This window comes from Corvus moneduloides, chromosome 10 (genome assembly GCF_009650955.1).
Source record: "Corvus moneduloides isolate bCorMon1 chromosome 10, bCorMon1.pri, whole genome shotgun sequence".
In the NCBI taxonomy this organism is placed as follows: Eukaryota; Metazoa; Chordata; class Aves; order Passeriformes; family Corvidae; genus Corvus; species Corvus moneduloides.
This window is the reverse complement of record NC_045485.1, coordinates 17468431-17493401: the sequence shown is the minus strand read 5'-3', so window position 1 is coordinate 17493401 and position 24971 is coordinate 17468431. Positions and strand designations below refer to the sequence as shown.

Here is a 24971-nt window from a genome sequence, read left to right as displayed (position 1 = left end):
GGATTGCTGAATTGCTAGTCCTCCAAGTCAATTTAACACAATGGGACCCTTGTGACAAATAAGTGAAGAAAGGCCCCAAAGCAGCATGAATTCCTGTGAGATGGAGGCTTGCTGTCAGTTCTGGAGGGAGCTATAGCATTTGAGCATGTTTGCGCCTGCAACCCCAGAGTTATTGCTGGGCATGGGTGCAGCTCCGTGAGGACAGTAAGAAACCATGTGCCAGCCCAAGTACTTTGAATAACTGGAACTTCTCTTTCCTCTTTAAGGTGAATCCTGGTGGCAAGACACTTGAGGAGAGGCGGTCCAGTTTAGATGCCGAAATTGACTCTCTGACCAGCATCCTGGCCGACCTAGAGAGCAGCTCTCCATACAAACCTCGGACTCAACAGGTTAGTGGCACGTTGCATAAACACAGAGTGGGAAAGGGGCCAGCATCGACTTCTGGAGTCAATTTGCTAAGTGCTTGGTATTTGTTGTGAGCAGGCGTGCCAGTTCCTCCTGATAGCATCCAGATGTGGCTGTCAATGGGGAGAAGGGTGCAGCTGCTCTGAGGGGGCACCAGCTCAAAAGCTGCTGCATCTCTGAGCAAAGGGCCTCTGATCCCGATTGTCAGATTGCCATGGAGATTGTTAGAAAAATACTCTCAAAAAATGGCATTTCATTCGCCTCAACTTTCAACCAACAATGACTTGTGAATTAAAACTTGCTCACTTTACAAGCACTTTTGTGCTTTTATTTTCTTGCTGGTTTTCTGTTCTGTTAACTTTTGTCTGTCGTGCTGCCAGAAGGATCCAGATATCCGCATCTCACGAAGTGGCTTGGATTGGAGCTCAGCTGTCAGGGTGGCTGTAGCCCAGCAAGGCAGACTGGAATTCACACTTCTCTGCTGTGTCTAGACAAGGACTGCAGGGGTGACAGGGACTTGGCTAATTTTTGTCACTCATCTAGGTAGTGCTTGAGTGGAGCTATTTAAGTTCTGGTGAGATGTCATCTATTTTATCAGAGGAAGTGGTGACACCCCGGTGGCACTTTATAAAGGGCAGTTCTTGAGATCTTATAAAATCATCCTAGATATAGATATGTTTGTGCCTTGTCTTCCCTTCCTAGTCTCATGACTGGTCTCATTTCTTACATGTGTGTGGGTCTGTAGGATGTATGCAGCTATATGTATGCTGTATTTCTCTTAGTAAAGCCCCGAAAGTCAAAAGTATCAACGGGGATAAGTGAGCAATAGGTACACACCCACTATCCATACAAGCCTTCTCTTTGGTTTGTGTCTTTTTTGGTTGTTTTCATTGCTATATTCCTTTTAAGTAACTGAGAAGTGATATTTTTGGAGCAGAACCAAAGTACTGACTGGAGTCTGTTTAGATTTGCTCTTGTTCAAGTCTGCAAATGGAGTAAAAGCAGAATGAAATCAGATTTGTGCTCTTCTGAAAGTGTCCCCCTGAACACAGAGGCTCTGATTTTCCGTCCTTTCTGCAGGGACCTCCCTATAAACTCATCTTTCATTTTAGTAGCATGTGCACAGTTATTGCATAAACTTACAGACTTGTCCTTGAAAAAGGCACTAGTTGGGGTGAGTCAGTCAAAAAGAGCAACAATGTAAACCAAATACAATTCAGCCCTTTTCCCAGTGGGTTTTTTGTTGTTGCAATAAATGAGACGAGTTCTGCTCAGGCACTGTGGTGAATAACCCGTGTTCAGTTTGTTTGCATGGGCCAAACACACCAGTGCACACTGTTACTGGGGAATGCTTATAGAGTCAAAATGCTGCAAAAGTTGGGCGAAAGAGATTCGTGCTCCCCATTTTCCTCAGCAACGCCCACAGTCAGCTCCAACATCTTATTAGGGACATCTAACTTATGTACCCACTTCATAGAGCATCTGCAGTTTGCTGACCGTGTTGCTGACTGTTTCCTGATATTTCTTCCTTTGAGATCTGGGGTTCTGTGAATAGGTTGTTTTTTCACTTTTGTTTTGCGCCTTTACCATTAAAAGAAAAAATTAAAAATCACAGCATTCAAATGCAAACTTCTTCAGGTTTCTTGAGTATTTGAAGTCAAAGCCCAAGTCTAGGACTTGATCTGACCTCTGAAATTCATCACCGTCCAAGATGACGTGCTCATTCCCATTCATACACATGCTCGTTCCCATAGCTTAATGCCACAACTCAGGTGGGGGCTCTGCAAACTTGCCCCTGCACCTAGGAGCACCTGGATGGTAAGGCTCCCAGGTGCACAACACACTGTGTGTGAGCTGGTGGGCAGAAGAAGCTGAACTCCATCTCTGGGATCAAATCCCAACTTGATTTGTTCAGTCTATCTGATTTTTCAGGATCTCTTGGTTAACATAATGATGTTCTGTGAAAACAGCTACAGCAACTACTAACTAGAGCTGTTAGGAAATGCCAGAGTTGGATGTATCATCTGCTGTAATTAAAAGAGTACTCAAATGAGTCCTTGAAAGGTGGAACTAGAATGTAAAGCTTTGATATTTTCCTTTGTTTGATCTCTACTAAGTATTAAAACTGGTGAGTCATTTGATGGTCTTATAGTAGGATAATAGATTAGGCTGCAAATTGTAAGGTACTTACTCAGAACATCAGCACATTTATTGGATTACACCTTAGCTGACCTTCCCAAATTTATCAGGATAATGGCTGCAGATAGGAAAAAAGAGCTACGACTTGTTTTCAGAGAAGATGCTTTCAGTTGTGCTTACGTGGTTAAAGCATTACAATAATTTTATAGGAATATCTTGCCCTTGGGGATACTCCTATTCTGGAATAAGAGAAATTTTATTGTTAAGTTTCTTTTTTATATTATCTTCAAGACAGTTTTAAAGCAACGCAAGATAAATCGTAACATAGTCCTCTCCCAGCAGAGTAGGAGTGATGGCAGGGTAACAACGAGCATTTTATTTAACATACGCTGCCCACTGGCATAAATCCATACAAAGGGAAGCTCTTTTGATCCTTGGTACAAGTTCAAGATTGCAAAGACACCCACTGCACCAGGAGGTGCCTCTGACACAGAGGGATGTAATGTTTCTCAGAAAGGCTGGGCCAACATCAACCCCAGACAATGTTCCTTAGCCCTTGCTGTTGAGGGCATGGATGAGTATGAATCTCTGCACCATCCCTGCATAGCTTACCTGGGTGTCACTCTGGTAATATTTTTGGTGTGCTGGGCAGATGACAAGGACACTGCCATGAGCTGAAACTGACCACCATTAATAGAAGACAAGGAGAGAGTTTGGACACCTGTGGTCAGCAGTGCTGTCCTGGCATACCTTGTGGTCCTGCAGCTGAGTAGGAAAGCAAAGGTGACCTGGGCTGAGTCCATATCTTGCAAGTGAGTGTCTCTCTGACTGAATCACAGAAGCAGTCAGAAGTGATTAAAATGTAAGCTTTTTCCTTTCAAAATTGCATGTATCTAAAAGCACAGAAAATAACAAGACAAAGTCATCATCTTTAGCCTCAACACAGCAGCATCTAAGGATGTTTTCTGTCATGTGAGGTGGTGTATTTAAAGAATTCAGCTAGAGCTGAAGTCTTAGAAAGGATCTGTGTGACCTTCACCGGCGTGACCAGTTCCAGCCCTCTGGTACAGTAAATTGAGATGGACAAGATGACCAACATATTCTCAAAATTGCCATGACTGCAGTGGCATATGAGGTTTAGCTTGCCTCAGGTATTCTTGGAAGAACTGCAGATGCATTATGAAAAAAAATCTAATTAATGTTTTCCTCCTGTTTGGTGAAGTTTGGAAGTACTTATGTGATGAGTAAAGTACAGAACTCCTCTTGTGTAGCTGCAGTGTGCTTCTGTGTACATACCACACCTTCTAAATTGCAGTAACTTATTGGAAAGTTCAGAGGCGGAGAACCCACTGTGTCTTTTATTAGTAAAAGACAAGATATTAGGTGCATAATTTCCACGGATGGGAGCAGGGATTAGTCATAAATTATGTGAACCCCCTAAGTTAGAGGCCTAGTGAATGCTGTGGTCATCTGACTCCTCTATTAAAGGGTATTTTCCCCAGTTTTTACCTGTTCTGTTTAAGTCCTTGCGTAAGAGATTAGTGCAGCAAGACCTTAACCAAAAAAACCCCCAAAGCAAACATGCCAAATTTCAGCCCATAAAATAAATGTTAGCGTTTTCTAAAAAACAAGAAAACTTTGTGACTCTGGAGAAAGGGCTTCCAGCAGGGACTGTGAAAATGAAATACTGGAAATAGCAGCACACGTAAGCTCAGGATTTTTTGTCCCTGCTGTGAATTATGCATTGAATGCTGATTGCTTTGTCTGGAATTGGACACCTACCTTCTGAAACTCTTGACTTTTATCCCAAATTTCCAACAGAATGTCTGTTGGCAAAATAGCACTTTTTGGGAGGTGTACCTAATAAGATGTACCTGGTCTGATGGTATTTAAGCTTTTTCTAAAAGCAAATGCTCTGTGGCCAATATTTGTGAAGTATTTAAATAGCAGAAAAATCTTGCTTGACCATGCACCACGGTCAAGATGAAATCTGCTTGTGTACAGCTCTCATAGGCAGCTTGATCTGGAGGGAACTGGGCTGGCACTCTGGACACCTGTTCCATTCCCAGCAACCACTGCTGTGCTAAATGACCTTGAATATAGTGTTTCCCCTTTCCTCCTCTCCTCTCAGAGTCTCTTCTGTCCTTGTAGCTTGGCAACTTCTTCAATGTGATTTGCCTCTTACTCCCCATGTGTGTGGCAGCCTTGGTCTGGGCTGAAGGCCTTTAGGTGATGTGGTTGTGCAAACAGGTGGGGAACATGAAGGCAGAGTTAGGCAAGATATCTAAGGATTCATGCCTGTGTCCCTGCCTCTGTGTCCTTGCCCCCAGTACTAGACATCTGTCATTATCCAACACTTTAAGCCAAAGTGAGCAGTGTTTTGAAGGAAAAGAGGTTCATTCTCAGTGTGAGATACAGAACAATAAAAATGTAAAGAAAATTAAATTAAAAAATCAGTGATACGTTTTCATTAAGTTTCAAGCATACTGGGAAATAATGTCTTGTAATGACTGAAATTTTAAAGGGATTTAAATGTTTGACAGAGCTGGTTATTCCATCACTTCTTTTGACAACCATTTGGGGATAATAAAACCAGTGAAAAGGCAATGGACGTATTTTCTTGCCGAGTGGTGGGACAGGATTGAACAGTTTCAGCTGTACGATGGCAAACCAGAAAACAAGGCAAAATCTTGAGTGCTGAAGACTCCTAGGAGGTCTTTTCCATGTGAATTTCTAATTTTAGTGCCCCGCTTATAGCTGCATCAGGAACGCACAACTGAGAGTGCGGGTGTTTTATCTTGGTTTATGCTGAGCTGTGTCTCCAACCATGATTAAAGCTTCCTACCCAGCAAGGGGAAGCACATTCCCCCAGCTTTGAGAAAGATCCTTATGATTGCTCTTGGTTTGGGCTGTGAGGCTCTGTGAAAAACAGACCATTGAATCTGGACTCAAAACAGCCTGTGCAAATTTGCTAGTCCAGGCTCAGAGTTGGTTTTATTGTTCCTGGTCTTTGACTGAGCCTGGCTGCTTAGGTTGGTTTGCACCAAAAAGATTTTGGAAGTGCAGTCCACAGGGTATTTTACAGAACCCCAGTTGTTGTCAGGAAGATATTTATTTCTTTTAAGAAAGAAAATTTAGGGGTACAAGCAAATTGAGATTGATTTGGTGGGTTCAGAATGAATTCCTCCCTCCTGTAGCATTTACGTGACAGAGTTTTATGGTGTCTCAGTTATTGGACTCGGGGATATGGCTTTTTCAGATGTTCAGTTTGGGCTGAAATAGATAGCTTAGCTTCTGCCATCTTCACATACGATATTTGAGGTAAATAAAAGTTTTCTGGCCTCATTCTGCTGGTCTGAGCACATCTAACTGCTGGGCTTCTGCACAGTTTTGCTAGTCTTCAGTGTCCAGCAGCACAGCAACAGTATCCAGGCAATGCTTTCCCAGTTGCAAAGGGCTCTTTGTATTTGTTCTCTTGAGGTCTGTGTGTTTCAGGTTTTGTAGGCTTTTGAATCTCTTTGTTGTAGGACAGAGGGGCTTGTTGGAAATAAGCTCATCTGCTGAAACTGAGAGGCATCCACTGTCCATCCTAAAGGGTTGATGACCTTGCAGTAGGACAATCCAGCTACTCCAGACCTTTTGTTCTACACAATGCTTTTCCTGAAGGCTGTGATTGCTGCCATTTTGCTGACTTGGATGGCTCATGTGGACACAGAGGGATGACAGTGGCTCACAGCAGTGTGCCCAGGCTGGCATTGAGCTGGTGAGCTCCAGCCCTTGTAGCAGCATCAGAGGGCTCGTGTAGGCTCACTGCAGGGTGCTGGCTATGGCTGTTCTCAGTGGGCTGTGACCCTTTTTCCATAGTCATGGGCATCAGGAATTGCATGGGCTGTTCTGAAGATGGAATCACCTCTGAGAACTGTGCTCCTGCTTCTGGCTACAGCAAGCTGGCTTTGTGCTGTCTGGAAAATCCATGTGGATTACTGAAAGTAGGAAAGGAAGCGTCCCATCTGGAGCAATTTCAGTAGTTTCCTTCCAGCACTCGAGATGCAAAGCCTCTACATCCAGAAACCCTTCCTCCTGCTGTTCTCCTCTCCAAAGGCAGAGTGACATTCCCACCCCATGTGGGTGGCATTTGAGGTGGTCCCAGGGTTGGAGCTTTCTGGGAGGATCACTGCAGGTGCGCTGGCAGTGAGCAGCACATCTGTCCTGCCATCCCTGGCATGTCTGTAGACAGAAGCGTGCACAGGACGGGGATGTTCAGCCATGAACGTGTGAGCTGGGAGGCATAGCCAAGAGATGATTCATGTATGTTTGGATTTGGTCTTTCTCTGTAAGAAGGGAAACCTTCCTGCAGTCATCAGCTCCAGCCGGTGCGTGCGGCAAACTGACGCTGCTCTGATTAGCAGATCCCTGAATTGGTTGCATCTGCTGGTATGTATTAAACCTTAATCCTTTTGATAAGAGCATGTCCGTAAAGATTTTTAAAGAAAGTTTTCTGAGATCCCAGATTATCAGCCTGTCACAGATGAACAGGATAAGAGTGACCTTTGCAGGGTATTACTTCTTCCTCTTGTACTATCATCAGAATGAAAATAAATCAGCACTACTCCTGCTGTTTCTTTTTCTGATATGTAATCAAGTTCACAGAAATATCAGTAAGGTTTTCTTTTCCCTTTTTCCCTTTCTCTTTTTCTGCATCCATTTTTGTTTTCTGCCTACTTGTTCGGCTAAAGCTTTAGATGACAGCTAGTGTTGGATATATTGGACTTTAAAATCTGTGCAGGCATCTCAAATTTGTGTATGGATAAAGATAAACATTTACTTTGGGAACAGTGATAAAAAGCAAATAGTACTTCATAATTTGGTCGTTTTCTCATTCCACATTTGTGATTGTTTTGCTGTGAGTGGTTGAGAGCTGGTCTCTTATTCTCTAAAGGTCAAGGCCTTCTACCTATTGTTAAGTTTTGTTTTCTATCTTTTTCCCCACAATGGGACTGAGCTGCTGTAAGCCATCATCTCAGGAAGCCTCTCATCATTTCCCCATCCTTGCGTTTTGGCACTCACTGTGGCTTGGCACTCTCCTCAAAGGGCCGCGGCGCACTTCACGAGCTGTCCGTGTGTCCAGCCAGCAAAGAGCAGCTGCCTTTGGGGCAGGAACCTGTGTTTTGTTGGGACGCAGGCTCTGCTCGTGTTCTTGCATGGGTCGATGCATCTGAGTGCTTCAGTGGCATCAGATTCACCACCATGACAGCAGCCTGTGAGGTGGGGAAGTACACTGGCTGTCTCATGGGCAGGGGAGGAACCAGGGCTCTGGGAGATCAGATGACTTGGTTTGTGCCTGAGTCACCAGAGGAGCTGAGGCCACACTCATGGGCACCCTGTCATGGATTTATCTTCATCTCCTAAGCCATGGGAGTGGATGGGCAGAGCATGTGTGAGAACACCCCCTGCCAGGGAGATTGAAAGAGGTCTCGGGTGTGGGAAAATGCATCTATCTCTGTCTTGCAGTATGTGAACCAAGCAGGGAAAATAAAAACCCTTGTTTCTTCTGTGGGAAGGTGTTGCTTGATATGCAGCTACAGTTTTGTGATTTCCAGTCAACAGTTTTCTTGATGCAATGCCTTGACAGCAAACCTACAAGGACTCAAAGCCTCGGGCCCTGAAAGTTGTAGTTTCCTGGATCTATATCATCACTCTCTGATCTCCCAGCACTCCAGAAGTGGGAATCTGTTTTTCCCACCTGCATACGGCTGGAAGTTGAACTTAGTCCTTTGGCACAAGGCGTTGATTTCCCCATGTGTAGCAGCCACTCTTCTGCCCAATGCCTGCCAAGGAAATAACTGGAGCATTTTGAAATGAGCGCACAGTTGATGAATTCTTCCTACCCAGCACCCATTGGTGTCCAGCAGTTGGCTGCTCCCCACATATGGATTGATTTCTTTGACCACTTTTATGTGGGTGTGGGAGGGGTATCCATGTGAAGAGCTCTGTGGCTGGGGAGGATGGGCCCAGATCCCTGTCTTGGGGAGCTGCAGGGAGGTGCTGCTGTCCTTGCTTGGCCCATGGGGTGGCCATTCTGCACACGTGCACAGCGAGCTCCAAGCCTGCTGCGTGTCTTGCAGGCAGCTTGAACTTTTGCTCTTCCAGACTGTGCTGTAACCAGGATCTCTGACCTGGAACATGGATTGTTTGGCTGCAACACACAGACAAATGCCAAGGCTAATACTAGGGGGAGAAGGGAAGCAGGGGGGGCAGTCAGGAGAGGTAACAGATGAGAACAGGAAGGGTCAGAGTCCGCTCAAGACGCAAGTCCACAAGTCCATAGGAAATCAGGCTTCCTTTGCTCTGCTCTCTATGGTTTCTGTTCCTTTTGTGTTGTGTTTGTCTCTTCTGCGCACAGGAGGAACCAGCTGCGTTTCCCTCCCTGCTAGGGAAAGGAAATAGTTCAGAGCCAAGGGAACAGCACAGTGGCTTGTAGAAACACCTGCATGGCAATACATCACTTGGGACTTTGCTCCCACTGTGGACTCTGCTGGCCATATTCCCCAGGCCATTTCCACCAAAGTGGAAGTGATGACTTTGTGATTCATGCATCACACTCACAGCAAGGAGGGCATTGCCTTGGTGTGCCTTCAAATTGCTTCAAATCTATCCAGAAACCATTGCAGGTGTAGATCCTGTTGATGTGAGTTCTTATGGAATTGTTCTCTTTAGAAAAGGAGGGCAGCTGCCTTCTGCAGTGGTAGTTTCTAAATACAGTTGGAAAGGTGAAGGCTCAAACACACTGGGAAGCCCTGGCATTTAAAGTATGGCTTTTATGAGTTTGTCCTTGTAAATTACTGCTGCCTGTTTGCAGGATTGCTTGCAACTTTCCATGTGCTTATCCTTGTTGTGTCCTGAGGTGGGAGAAGTTTGGTTCTTTTGTTCTGCAAATGGAGAACTGAGGCACAGAGAGACCTCACAGCTGGTTGTAAAACAGGGCCTTGGACAGACATCAGTGACATTCTGGGGTAGTGTTGTCACTCCCTGGTCCATCCTGTTCTCTGTGGTCTGTTTTTCTGAGGGTCTGCCCTGCCAGAGAGGGAAGGACCTCTCTCTGGAGCCCTTGCTGGCCATTCCAAAGGCAGATCAGGTCTAATCACAGCCTCATTTCAAGCTGGGCCGCCTGTAAGGACCTAGAGCTCCACAGAAAAGTGAGACGTGGCCGTGCAGTTTCTACATCAGACTCTGCTACCAGTGTGTAAATAAACCTGATCCATTTGTAGCCTGAATATGTCTCAGGATTGTTCCAAGATGTTCTAGTTCAAACCCTAGTTCATTAAAGTAAGAGGCAGAGGCATCTGTGAACGGTTTGAGAAGCAGTGTATATATTTTTTCTTATTGATTGCCTTTTGCCTTCCTGTCTGGAACCTTTCGAGAGATGACTGTGATGCTGAAATGCATTGTCTCTTTCTGTATATTAAAGCTGCCTAGGCTAAAAAAAAACCCCAACCCACATCTAGACTGTATCTGAAAGCCATGAATTGATAGATCCTTGCTATAGCTCTTCAAGTAACTGTAAATTACTCCAGGCTGTTACAGTTTCATTGTAAGGAAGTTCCTTCCTTGACTCAGACTTCTTTGCATCACAGTAAAATGCAATTAGGTGACATACTTATTGTGGCTTGGAAGCGATTACAATTCTCTCAGCCTTATGTTGTCAACTTTTGCTCAATAGCAGGCTTGTGGACTGTGTCACTGTGCCTGTGTTAGCATATATTATCACCATATGGTGTTTCAGTAGTGAATAGGAAACTTCTATGAGTATGTAAAAGAGGATGAAATGAAAAAAATTACAGTAAGATAAAACTAACATGCTGCTTCACTGCTGAAAGTTAGCACTCTAACTAACTGCTGTTTCTATGGGAAATCAATAATGTGTTGGTCCAATGGGTATTACTGTCTTCCCCCATAGATTTAAAAACAAAAACTAAACAGAAAAATGACCTGGCCAGAAGAATGAGATTTTGAAGCAGTTATAAATACTTCTGCCAACGTTTGCAGTCTGGTACTGATTCCTCGCTGCCCAAACAAAGTATTTGGTGTCTTACGATGAGTTCTTCGCTTGGAAGGAAGTAGTTTTGTGTGCATAAGTACAGTAAGAGCAAGGGCAGGTTGTGCAGTTTGCATGGCGTTACGTGTAAAGACAGGTAGGATTGTTGCAATCATCTCACCTGATTGCCAGCACAAGCCAGGTCAGAGACTTTGCTATCTTGCCATAAGTAGAACTGTTGTTACCCTTTGGGTTGACAAGAGGCTAAGTATGTTACCCCCTCTGGAGTGATTTGTAGGATGTCGATGAGAACCCATTCCTGTCCCAGGCATCTCAGAACCATGAAAAATTGTCATCTTGTGTACCAGCAATCACTCCAGTCATCCTGAGGTCTCAGGCAATTCTGATGTCTTCTTCCAAAACCATTAACTTGTGATCCAAGGAGAATTCAAGAAAGATGGGGAGGCACAGTTCTGTATCAATCCAGCAGAAAGCCAGGATGCACGCACAGCTTCAAGCTGTGATTATCAAGAGGGGAAGAGAAGATGCTGGGGTTGATTACTGTGCTGGTTTGCAGAAAGATCAAGTGTGCATTACATGGAATATCTGTGCAGTTAAGACCCTTTTACAGTCCTAAAAAGTGGTAGAAAAACAGTTGTTCAGCTGGACTTCTTTGAGCACTGTGTAGTTCAGTGGGGAGATAGTACAGATATTGTTTTGAATTATATTTAATCTTTTTCTGGAAAGATTTTGACTAGAATCTGCATCAGCAGCGCATGTCCAAAGTGCAAGACAAGGGATCTGGCTGTGGAAAAGGGTTACCACAAAGATCACGGTGTTTTATGAGGCCCTGGTGACAGAGAGGTGCTACTGTGCTTGAGACAGCACTCTCTGCTTCCTGAGAAAAGCTGTGGAGATACCACACAGAGGATGAATTTTTAAGTGGTTCTTTTGGGTAAATGTAGATCACTGTTAGGTTTTGGAGGTATTTGGAAGAGCCAGAGCCAGCACCTCAAAGCAGGACTGTTTAATACTGGAAATCATCAGACTTTCTGGCAAGACTTGCCTTTGACAAGACTTGGCTTTGACATTGTTGAGTAATGTGGTCATTTCTAACTAATGGCAATAAAACTTTAGGGAACACCTGCTGTTTGGATATTGAACATATGTGTGCGTGCTCATGTAAAATCACAAATGCAGGCAGGTCTAGAAAATACAATTTATATTTGGCGTCTTTCCTACAAATTGTATTTCAGAACACCTTAAAGTCTTCCTGTAAATAAAATTGTTTCAGAATTGAGCTCATTAACGGAGAGAAGGAGATGAGGTAAGGCACAAAGACAAAGGAGGAAAAAGGTGGCTTTTGTTTTGTTTAGCAGGCTTTTTAAAGTCAAAGCATCCATTTGATGAATTCAATCATTTGCTGAATGTACTCAGTGATTTCTCAGGAGGACATATGGACAATCTCAGGAGACTGTCTGCATGATCGGAGCTGCATGGAGCCAAAAACACAATGATGGGCTGATCGCTTAAAAAGTATAAATGGAGGGAACATCTGAGGATCTCTGGCTGTTTTCCTTATGAGGCAGTGCTGGATTATCCCCTATAATCAGTGCTTTCGCCAGCCCAGTTTCAAATAAATTAAATGTAAATATCTCATTGCTTTCTTTGGGTGATTATTCCAGACAGAAATGTATACAGCTGCTAAGAGCTATTTGACTTCAGCATTTCCTTTCTTAATTTAATCTCTTTGTTCTGAGTGACACTTCATATATGTGTCCATGCATATGTCCTCGTACCATATGGATGCATTCCACGTCTACATATACAAAGTGCGAGGAGGTTGAAATTCCCCAGCACAGACAGAGCTGTAATAAAAGGACTGACAGACTGGGTCTGTAATATGCCTGACCTGACAATTAAGCAAACTTATTACCATGTCAGCCTGCCAGATGGATCATCTACTCATGATGCAACGTGTGTTGCTTCTTGAATGTATTGGGAGTGCAGTTTCCTATTTTATGTTTGTTGAGCTGAGAAAGGGAGAGGGAAGAGACAGTTTTATTTGAACTAAACCCACTCGTTTTGAGTGTGTTTAATGATAGCAATATGTGACAGATAAAATAAAATCCTAGGCCCTGGTCCATGTTTATTTTAATTTCAAGAAATGGGGAGAGATGGAAGAGATAAAATTACAGGCTAAAAATATCTCTTGATGTAAAATAGCAGCTTGAGTCCTGGAGGGGCTTTCCTTGCTGCACCCTGCAGGGTTCTCAGATACATTTGTCAGAGCTTTGCCGGGTAGGTATTTGGGGCTTTGACTATGAGAAAAGTCAGGTTGGACTGATTTGCATAAGTTTTATAATTGTTTACTCTTAGCTTATTAAAGGTAGTAAGGCTACACCAAAAGAGTGGGGAGGAAAGCAGTGCTCAGTCTGAAGCATCTATCACTAACCTGGACTTGCTTTTAACCAAGTCCCACCCTGAACCTGAGAAGGAGGTAAATTGTTCTCAGTCGTTTGTTGTAGACGTGTCCCTGAGACTGCCAAACCAATACCTGCTGTTGTGTAACCTTGGCTGAGCCATCTTCTGCCTCTGGGCTGCTCTTCTGTTAAATAGAGAAAACCCCCATTTCTTTGCCCACCTGCTCAGTGTGCGGTGTTTGGGCGAATGTCCAGGACCTGGTGCAGTGAGGATGCAGAGGTGATGTGCTATTTGTGACCTTCAGTGCTTACATGTGGGCCACTGGGGTTTTATTCTCTCTGCTCTTCCATGACAGCAGCATGGGTGGATTGGGATAAAGTGTCTCTCTCCAAGTTTTATGTTGAGCACAGCTTCGCAAGTTTGTGCAGCTGTTTCACCTTTCTGTGTGGCCTGTTGACAGCACTGACGTGCGGTTCTCCATTTTTAAGCTGTTCTCTGTCTGAACAGCTTAAGAACTCCCTGTGCATCCAAACCGGGTCCCTCAATCTGCTCGTACACCTCTGAGGAGCTGTAAGCCAATGACCCAAGGAAACATGAAGGTGATCCTCTTGTTCTGCAAAGATGGTTGAACTGGCTTTACAAGTGGAATGTTGTGCCCAACAGCTGGGAATTTTTCCTGCACACAAGTGAAGAATGGTAAAAGGGAGACAGTAAAGATTAGTGCTCAGAACTGCCACCTCCTTTGGAGATGCATTGTGTGAGGATATACCAGTGCATCCAGCACGGGCTCCATCACGGGCTCCATCACATGCTTTTGCCTCCATTAGTTGGACTTGCATGCAGAAGGCACTGCAATTCCACTGTTCGAAGACTGTCCTCTGGGGAAGTTTTAGCATCTTATTTACTTGTCAGGTTTTCTTGAGTGTCTCAAATGCTGGCTCTTGTGAAGACTCAGCTTCATCTCTGGCTTGGCTCATTTGATGAAAGCATTTTGGTATCCTGGACTCAGATAAATGCTCTTGTTGTGGAATTTGTTGTCTGCAACTGAGCTTGGAGGGAAGTTGAATCTGGAGTGTATTTGCTCAAATACATTTGGTCCCGACTCGTATCATTATAGTGTTGGTCAGCTGCTGGTGCTTTTTTACAGACAGAAGTAGCACAAGTCTGGTTTTTAGAAAAAGAACCTGCCTGCATGAGAAATTAGAATTTAAACCTTTGCTTTTCAGTGTCTTTCTCTCATGTTAGGGGATATATGCCTGAAATGAAGAACCTGACCCTGCCTGCCCTGTGTCAGATGAGTGGTCACTCCAGCTCAGTGTTCTTCCCCATAAATACCAAAGAAAGAAGACAGGAGTGGTGCAAATTCATGCCTACATTGCCCCAGAATATTTCCCTTTATCTAAGAACGTGCTGTTCACAGAGAACTGGCTTGATTAAAATTATGTCTTAATATTCAGTCAGGGATTTTTCCTGCATCAGATCATCCAATTGCTTTATGAGCATGTAAATCTCTGGAATTTAAAACATCCCATGACAAAGAAGTTCAGTGGAGGTGGGGCAGACCCACCTTATTCTTGATGTTTTCCCTTTGCCTCCCTCAAAGGTGGTTTCCTGTTGCTTCTTTCTAGTGCTGGAGGTGACAGAACAATCATTCCTCCTGTTTGTACCAGTCGGAGACTTAGCTGTCTCTTTTCAAGGCTCAAGGCTCCTGGGATACTTGGTTATTTCAGAGGAACTTGAAAATTTTAGGTGCAGTAGCCATTTGTTTCTGATTGGGTATTGCTGTCTAGCTGCAAACTGGTAAGCTTATATGCCAAAAAAGTGGAAGTGACTATTGCACCTGTGTTATTTTATTTTTTATTTGCTATTGACTTACTCTGAAGCAATGGCTTAACCGTGGATTTTCCTTATTAGAGGTGAAGTCTGTGATTTGGCTGTGAGACTTTCAGAGTAACTTCCATAATGCCCTGTTTTTTTGTGGTTTGTTTTGGTGGTTTTATTTGTTTGGGGTTTTTTTTCCCAATCATTGCAGGATTAAACAATTTGACTAGGTTTTGACCTCTTTGCCATACTTTTTGTGTGATAGTTTCCAAAGGCAGTATCCATGGGCACTTTGATGCTTGCAAATACAATGTGATAGGAGAGATACAGGATGGCTGATTTGGGAGAGGTCTGATGCAGCCACAGCATTTTGGAACAAGATAGGATCTGCTGTTCTCCTTTTCTTCACAGATCTCTGACATGTCTCTTTATTTTCAGTAAGATTTTTAATTTTTCTAGCATTAAGTTTTCCTCCTGTAAAACAGAGGTGGTAATAACAACATATCCCACCTGGCTATCTGACTTCAGAAATGATTTTCAAATCTCTAGCTGAAAATTCTTCTGCAAGCACAAAAATATTACAGTTTTGCCAGCTTATGCAAAAAATGGTTTCTTGCAGTGAAAAATCAGTATATCAAACACTTTTATTTTCTGTAAGGGAATTCAGCATCAGACTCTTCCAAATGTGTTAGGTAATGTTTTGCATTATAGATTGTGTGCTGTTAATTTAATTTCAAGTTCTATGCAGAGAAGAAATTGTTGAGTGTACTTTAGTGATTTATACTATGATTTGATCAGTGTGTTAGTAGTCTGGCAGATCTTTACTTCCAGAAACATCTAAGAGTTCAATACATTAGAGATGAATAAGCTATGTACATGAACATGTGTGCTTTTACTGCTAAAGCTAAATTAAAACTTGAGGCCTTTTGGGCTGAATTAGCCAGCACTTCTCCAGCTCTTTTTCTGTCTTTCAAAACTCCTCTGTGCAACCAGTATGATTCTAATGTGCTCTGCATTATTTTTCTGCTTTAGCGTGAAGACCTGGAGAGACAGTGAAAGCTCTGTATAGAATGTATTGTACAGTGAGGGAGGGAGCCCAACAAAGCTAATTATACAGACACTCCCACTCTATTACCCTTTAGAGAAATTGAGCCTAACATTCTGCTCTGAAGCTTGTTAAACTATTCTTTTTGGGTGCAAGGAGCTTATTGAGGGAATGAAATAGCTACACTGTGTAATCAGAATGGGAATTGGAGCAGATCATTATATTTACTCATTTGATTAGCCATAAAATAGCTACTGAAGTCCCCATTTTAAATCTGCTTAGCAATTGTGCAGCAGGGCAAACTGGGTCTTTTAATTAGAAAAGAAAAGAGATTGCAGTATTTTTTTATAAGTAATAAATATATAAACACACACACATTGTGATCCTGTTTATGTAAATAACCTCTTCCCTGTGGGTGTTCTTGCCTCCTAATTGTTCAGGGTCTGTCTGCTTCCAGCTGCAAAGAAAAAGGGAATGGCAGATCTACACTGGAAAGCACAATGTTTGGAACTTAAAATCCAGCCAGAAATTTAGATTAGCCATTAGAGTAAAACTGCTATAGAAGGGATAGGTAACCCCAGAAAAAGATGGCGTGGAAAAGCAGAAGGTCATTGATTACTGGAGGGACTTTAGGTCAGGTTGTGCAAAGGTCTTTCAGGAGCACAGGGTCAGTCCTGCCTTTAGGGAGAGGACTGGACCGAACAGTCTCCTGAAGTCCCTTTCAACCTGTAAGATTTACTCAAGAGAGGTGAGGCCATAGTGCATCCTCAGGGGTTGCCTTGAGCAGGTCCCATTCCCAAGGGAGCTGGAGTCTGGGCGTGCTCAGGCAGGGGCTGTGCATGGCCCCCCCCCAGACGTCTGAGAGCAGCAGGTTCTGAGCTGCCTTGCAGGCACTGCCTGCCTTTGTGCACAGCCACAGCCAGGGATGCCCTGCTTTCTCTCTAAGAAAACTCAGTGCCCAGCCACTGTCCAGAAAGGCTTGGAAGGGAGTGATTACTGAAGGTTTCATTTTCTGGCTTCCTTTGTTATCTGAGGAACTTGCAAATCAGAGCAGATGTTTCAAAGGTAGTGAGCTCTGTAGCCACTGGTTTCTCTGTTCAGGATGGTCACTGTCTTAATATTTCCTATGTATAAAATATGCCTTTAGGAAATCAAAAGCTGTAAAAGTATTTCAGCTTTTTATTTATTTAATTTGGTTTTAGGACAACCTGAAACAGTGAAATAAGCTTGGTTACAGAGACTAGACTTGTTTGTAAAATACATTAGACTATGTGGAGGGCTGACCATTGGTAAGCATGTGTTGTACTTCCGTGGGTCACTGAAAAGTCATGTTCTTAATGACAATAACAAAATCTTTTTTTTGGTGTTGCCTGTGGATGACAAGACCTTTGGGCAGCAGGAAGGGGCACAGTAGAGCTTTACCATTACCACTGCATTCATTGTAAGGGATGAAATAAGTATTTGGCCTAGTGACTCATTTTTTCTGTGGACATATTCTCCAATATTTCCTTTTTCGTAATTGATTGAACTGGTCCATGGGTTAGAACCCACTTGCAAATGCCCAGAAATCCTGCTGTGTTGAGAACTCATGTCCAGAGAGGCTCAGAGCAATCCCTCCCAGATGTGCTGTGGGGACCTAAAAGGCCACACCTCAGGGAAAGAAATGCCAGCACTGGCTGTTCTGCATCTGCCAAGAAAGATGTTGGTGCCTGGGGATTGTTACTCTGGCATTGTTCCACAGCACTAAATTGTATAAGCAGGACATTGGGCAGGCCAAATAAAAAAAAAAGCGTGCCATTATCGGGCCCCAAATACCATTAGTTGCACCTCCCTGGCCAAGAGAACAAGCATCTAACTATAAAGAGGTTAGAAGTGTATTGTAAATTTTAGTGAGCACCTAATTCTCTTTTTAATGTGGCTAGGACACCTACAGTGAGCTGGGGCTAGTTCTGCATTGCCCTGCAACCACCTCAGGGCCCACCTGGCTGTCAGGAGGAGCAGGGGTAAAGGGAGATTGCATGGTTCAGTTTTCACTTGATTGTGGCAGAAAGGCTATTAAAGAAAGGCTTTCTCTGAAGTTCTGCACACCTGTAGCTGCCACTGAAATTAATGGAACTTTTGACATTGATGCCAATTCTTCTCCTTTTCTTTCCATCCACCATTCTGCTCATATCCTTTCTGTGCCACCGGGGTGAAGAGAGCCCTAGTCTCACCAGCACAGTATATGCAGAATAACCAGCCAAGTGAGGATCCTGGAGGAACATTTTTAATGTTACATCTCCCTTTGGATACGTGCCTTTCCCAACTGAGCGGCGGCTTTGCACCCGGGGAAGCAGGGTTTGTGTTTGGAGCACGTCTGTGAATTGCGATTGTTGACTGGATCAAGCTGTCACTGTGTCACTTAAATGTTACAATCTCTCAAGCTGTCGTGATGACTTTTAAATTGAAGCAAAGGTGATGGCTTCCTTCTCACATTAACAGGCACGCCATTTCCAGAGCTGTGCGTTCTGGCGCTCTGCCTCCTGCCTTCTGCTTTGAGGGTTTTTATCCCCCCAGCCTCTTTTCTGGGGTTATTTGTATCTCACCTGCCTGGCTGCCGTGAGGGCACAGTTAGATCAGGACACACAGCTCCATGCTTTCAGTAAGCCAGGTGTTTCCAGCCAAGAACGTAACTTTCCGTAGTAATTTGGTGTTATTTGCATAGGATTCTCTCCCTTCCAGGGAAAAGTATACTCCTGTAATCTGATCTAAAAGGGCTCCTAAAGGAATATTTAGCTATTTCTCTAGAAGTATGTAATAAATTTCCCGGGAGGACTGGTGCTCTTCTGTGTGGTAGAGGAGTGAGAAAGTATTTAGTGAGATTTCCCAAGAGATGAGCCTGAATGTGTCTTTTCTCTAGACATATCTGCTATTATTGCTTATTGCAGGGACTTGCTGCAGTTTACAGAAGGAGCTTTGGCTTTGCTGGGGTTCTGCCACTTCAGAAAGGGCTTTCTCTTCTGAAGAGCTGATCTCACTAATGCTTCAGTCCCAACACTCAGTGAAGAAGTGCTGGGTTGGGCTGCTGAGATGGTCTCACATAGGTGAAATGAACTGCCCTCAGGAATGAGCACACACAGAATCTTTTAATCTGTGAAGTGAAGGCAAGAGCACAGCTGTTTCTGTACATGTCCAGTTGTATATGTTGGGAAATCTCTGGATTTTTTCCAAAGACTGTGTGAGCTGTGTTTTGGCATTTGCAAAGCCACCAAGTCTGATGCATGTGTTCGCGTGACTGGCAGTGGAGAATTCATTGCACTTCTGGTGATCCATCAAAAGTTGCTGGTCTCGTGCTAATCCCTTAAGATGCTGCCTGGACTGGAGCAATACCCACCAGGAGCCTGATGGACCTGAGGTTATGGTGGTGCACTCCTGCTCTGGTTGCAGAATTCAGTGCTTTCAGGTGAAGCATTGGTAGGTGAGGAGATGGTGGCTTGCAGTGAGGGCAGGTGAAATGCCTGAGCTGCTGTAGCTCCTGAGCACTTAGATGCTGGTGATTTTGCTCATAGTTGCTGAGATTTTGGGTAGGAGGAAAAGAAAATCAAATCTTGGATGCTATGGGAAATTTGGTCTTTGGCATCTGAGTAGGAAAATGTGTGGCATTCAGCATCCGTGGGGAACTTGGTGCTCAATCAGGCAAAGAGCTAGAGGAGCTGAAGAGTATGACCTTCTGTCCATTTTAAGGCATGGTCACTGCCTTTTAGCCCATTGAGGCTAGCATTTTCCAAGGAATGTTCTTTCCCAGGCTAAGCTGGGAGGTGAGTAGGCTGCCGGTTTTGCAGAGCTGGGTAAATGCGGGAAACCCCAGAGTCCCAGTTCAACCTTTCTGCAAAGGACTGGGTCGCCTCTGCTTCTGGGCTGGTGACATTGCAGTTGAATTTCTCCCTGGCCTTTGGAATGCCCAGTCTAAGGTCACCTCCAGTTTTGGCAGAGTGGAAATGCTCCCCCCTGGCAGGGATAGGCAGTGACTGGATTCACCATTGCAGTCAGCTCTGGGGCCAAGCACTCCACTGATGTAATTAATGCTGCATAGCAGGGAGCAGCCACTTTTCTGAAGGCCTTTGCAGGATCTTTGGAATCTGCCAGTGCGGTGTTTCTGTCTGCATGTCCCTCTGCCATTCAGGGTTGGAGGAATGACTAAGTAGTGCTGACGACATCAGTTGTTGGCCCGTATTAATTATTTCCGCGGGTTCTATTTACTTGCGTGTTCCCTATGGGAATGTTGTGCATACAGATCACAGCAGCACTTAATTTTATTGCAGTGAGCGGCTGAGGTTGGGGAAGGGGAGGGGTGAGAGGAGAGAAAGGGTCGTGTATGCGTCAGCCCTGTTAGGCTTTTCCTTCTGTTTCATTTGTGCTGAGGTTTTTATTATCATTAAGCCGATTGTGTCTGTGGCACAAAGGGCTGAGTTACCTCGGTAACCACACTAGCTGGGATGGTAATCCATTTATAGCATCACTGCTCAGGTCTGATTAAATTAGCATGCTGATGACGTAAATGCTTGGCTGGGTGATGCTGATGAGGCTTCTCCTAATAGGAACTCTCGCCCTTACATTTATTCTCATTTATTTCATGAGACCCCTGCAGGAAATGTACAGAAATAAGGCTACAGATGATTGACTCTTGTTTTCAGAACAACTTGTGCTGCTAGCAACAGACAGCTCTTGATCTGAATGCAGACGGCAGCCTGCACATTTTGCCTTGTTTCTTCCCGCTGCAAAATTCCCCACACAGCCCTGCCGAGGCAGAGCCCTGCTCTCGAGCCCTGCTTGCCATCTGCCACAGCAGCAGTGGGAGCAGCTCCTCTGGCTGATGGGTTATTTCCAGACACTGCTACAAAAGAAATAAAAAAGGTAATAATAAAAGAAAAGGAATACCCTGGTTCTTTACTCCCTCTTGTGAGATTCCTGCAAACGCAGACATCCTTTTACTCACTCCAAACAAGCCAGTTATTTATGTCTGAATTTTCAGTGTCGAACAATACTGTTCAGTGCTCACATGTGGATCAAATGCTTTCAGCATCTTCTGTCCAGCCCCTTGAGGGAAAACACTGACAACTGCATGATCACATTGCTGTGCCTGTTTTTTGATGAAGTGGCGAGAACAAGAGGACTGAGAGTTGCTGAAACTCCTGGTTTCCCTTCCCAGCCGTGCCTCTGATTTACGGGATAAGGAGTCTTTGGGGCAAGCAGCTTCCTAGCGGGCTGTTTGGGGCTCCCAGGACTTCAGTTTTTCATCTGTAAAAAAGAGAATTTAAAAGGATGCTTTTACTTTTTTTTCCTTTTTGCAAGAAGCATGGCAGTGATTAAGTGTATTTAAGTTCCAAAAGTATTTGGAGATCCTCAGGTGGAAACTCTGAGGTTCTGAACAATTCGCCACTTTAAATTGTCAGATTTGATTTATCCCGTCGGCATAGAAGGATTTAAAAGGAATTTTTGAACAAAAGCAGTTTTGGGATGGAGGACTAAAAATGCAATAAATTTTAAGTAGCAATAAATAGTTTGGCATTTGCCCTGGAGTATGAGCAGATGTAGTTGCACAGAAAGCACTGGACTACACCTGCTTTCAGTCGGATTTGGACATGGAAATCTGTTATTTGTGAAATAACGAGCATGCTTTTGAGACACAAACACGAATATGTCAGTACTGTCATTTTCTGGGCCTGCAAATTCTTACCTAGAGCTCACCTGGGAACACTGTGATGAAGGTCTTTGGGTACATGGGAGCCCTCTGCCTATGCCTTTCCCAGTTCTGGTTATTCTCTTTGAGAAGTATCCAGTGCTTGAGGAACCCTGCCCAGAATCTGAAGCTCTACAAAGATGACGGGCACCGAATTTGTCAGTGGCAGTGCTTTACCCGCCTGGCAGCCAGCTGAGCTGGAGCATCCTGATGCTGCTCCCTTTTCTGTGTGCTCCTTGTGCAGTGATAGGGAGCAGCTGAGCTGGGATGTTCCTGCTCATTCCTTGGGCTGTCTAGGACACATGTGCTGCAGCCACAGCCCCGCCAGCACCATGCTGAGAGGTCAGCTTTGCTCCCCAGCCTCCTGCTAGAGCAGGTGCGCTCTATTAATGAAGGTATTTCGAAGGGTTTGGTCCTACTTCTGCCTCAGTTCAAAGCATTCTGCTGTCAAGAAGGATCCATGCATCCATGGCCTGGGATGCCTTACCCTGGGGCTTTCCTTTAAATTTAAACTTCTGTGGCTAATTCCATTAATTTACTATTTTCAGTGTAAAAAATGTAAAAGTCAGCAGCAGCAGCATTTTCAGGAGGGGCTGTGGGTACTCCTTAGCTGGACTCTGCTTCCTCCAGAAGTGACAGTCATGAGCAGAATTTTCCTGATTTATTTCCTGGATAACCTCCACCTTCTGGTGGGGGGCTAGGTAGGATGAGCTGCCCCAAGAGCACAGACACATGGGCCCCTACCCAGCACATGAGGTGGTGGAAGCTCTCAGAGGAAATGTCCAGCCCTCAGCAAGAGGGACTCCAGAATGTACTGAGGCTTGGGAAGTCATCCCTTTCCTCCTGAGGTCCACAGCATCTCTGCTCAATAAGTAAATAAACAGCCCTTTTTAAATTATTACCCTTTGGTTAGTTAACCTGTGTGCTGGGGCTGACAAGAGTGCATGGAGAGGAGATGGCTGTCTCTATTCCAGCTGCATTCACAAGCTGACTGGCAATACTTTGGCACCAAAACCATTCCTGTTCATTTCAGGAACATCACAAAAGCCTCACTGAGGTCTGAGCCCCTCTTTTTCAGCTTTTTCTTTTCCCAAAGATTTCTCCAAAATAAGAGTATTTTGGCCTGAAGGGTCTGCCCCTGATTTGGTTTGCTGAATGAGAAGTTACTTTGGCTCTAACAAGCTCAAGTCAGACAAGGACCGCAGGGCAGGAGGGGAAGTCCCACTGAAATTCCCCTCCCTTCCCCACGGGTTTCTGTGATTTTTGGCATGAGTGCATTGCCTTAAGAGTGCCTGGAAATTTTCATTAAAGGTGAGCAAAATTTCAACTCATTTGTCTACCAAATTAGAGCAAGGCAGGAGATGAACAGTAATAAAATTCCTGTTTCTTGAAACAGACCCGTTCTTGCTCATTTGGAGAAAAAGAAAAGCCTCTCGTGTTTGCACGCATTTGGATTTTGATGTTGCTTGAGCCTGGTCCTTCTCTTTTCTAAAGTCTGTGGGATATTTGTATCTCACTGCAGTGGGAGAGGAATCTGTTGGCAGAATTTGCTTTAACACTATAAGGATTTTTTTTTTTTTTTTTTGTAGGGGGGTAGCAAGAATTGGTTTTTATTAACTATTTTTATTCTTCCAAAGGAAGGTTTTCTGCTTATTATCTCACAAGCTTTTATCTGGTGCTGAGTCATGGAAGTGAGAGAATGTGTAGGCGTCTTAGCATAAGAGAGAGAGTAATTCTGTCATTTACATTTACAGACAGTTATGCTTTCCAGAAAACTTTTTTTTCATGGGTTACAAAAGTGATTAATCTGCTGTTGAAGCTGTCAAAGGAGGTTTTCTGTTTAAGAATTTTTGAAAGAGAGAAAGATCTGTTTCTACTTATAGGAAATAATAAGGGAGAAATTGAAATGAAAAAACAAGCATACTGAAAGAACAGACAAGAAAATGTTCCCTTTTCTAACTATATTTTTCCCTTTTCTTTTTATGTATCTATCCATCTATCAGCCTGTATATCTGTTTTTCTGTCTCATGGAAAAGTCGTGTGGACTTCGATACAAAGCTAAATATAGGACAATTATGGCCAAGTTCAGTATTATCAACTCCAGCTGTTAAAAATATCATGGGATCAGTTTAAAATCTTTTTTGTTTCCTCTTTAGAAGAATTATTTCAGTTTCTTTTTAGTTTTCTATCAGGCTCTTTAGCTTTTATGTTTTAAGCTTTTTCTTCACTCTTGAAAACTGCATTTTTTAAAATGAAGTCCAGAGCCCTCAATTAAATATTTCTCTGCACTAGTAGTAGGATAAACTATTTTTCTTTTTCTTCATCCCTTTTTCTAATTTTTTCCTTTTGAATAATTTTTTTTAAATGACAATTAGGTTTTTCTTTTATTATTAAAAGAAGGAATTAATTACAGCTGAGACAAATCCTTTCCTCCCTAGGATGTGTTGTCAGTGGTAAGAGCTGTAGTGCCATTGGAAGGCTAAACAGAGTTTACCAGTTTCAACCAAATTTGTATAGACCATTGACACCAATAGCATGATTAGCTGTGATTCTTGTTTGTTGTACCCATTCCTGAGGACAAACTGCACATGAACTATTTAGCCTGGAAGCTGAGTGGTTTTGTCCCTAGCAAAGTAGGCAGTGATGTTTTCAAGGGATCTTTTGGCAGAGTAGGGGTGGGAGTATAAAAACTTGCTCTACTTTCAGCGTAGTTTATCCCATTAGGGAAGAGTATGATATGCCCAGCAAAAACTCTTTTGGGGATTCCAGTGGAGCTGACACTGTGTGGTGGAGGCAGGGCAGTAAAACAGGGTGCTGTGCTGGAAGCTGTAGCTGTCACAGGTACCCTCAGACAGAGAGGAGGAGCACTCATCATTGTGCTCTAGGACAGCCTGTGGGGCAGAAGGATGTCCCTCCATGTCCCACCTAGCTGAAACTCTCAGCCCAACCCCAAAGGCACTTCTGACAAGGGCATGCAGGGACAGGACAAGGGGGAATGGCTTTAAACTGAAAGAGGGCAGGTTTAGATTAAATATAATGGAAGAAATTCTTCCCTGAGTGTGGTGAGGCACTGGCACAGGTTACCCAGAGAAGCTGTGGCTGTCTCATCCCTGAAGTGTTCAAGCCCAGGCTGAATGGGGCTTTGCGCAACCTAGTGTAGTGCCCATGGCAGGGGTTTGGAACTGGATGGATGTTAAGGTCCTGTCCATCCCAAACCCTTCTATGACCATATGATCAATGCCACATCTGCTCACTTGCTTTGTTTAGAAGTGTTGTTTTTAGCATCTCCCTTATCCCTGCTCTGGTTAAAGTCTCTGCTCTCCTCATTCCCCATTTCTCACAGCTGCCCTTTCTCCCTCCCCAACCATAGTAGCTTCAACCAT

At 43.9% G+C, this 24971-nt stretch overlaps 1 protein-coding gene across 1 annotated transcript in view; it reads left to right on the top strand.

Annotated features, from left to right (window-relative positions):
* LPP (LIM domain containing preferred translocation partner in lipoma) overlaps positions 1-24971 on the top strand; it is a 333633-nt gene that overhangs the window by 166904 nt on the left and 141758 nt on the right. Inside the window, 1 exon segment of the mRNA XM_032119009.1 lies at positions 267-389. Coding sequence (XP_031974900.1) covers positions 267-389 — 123 coding nt within the window.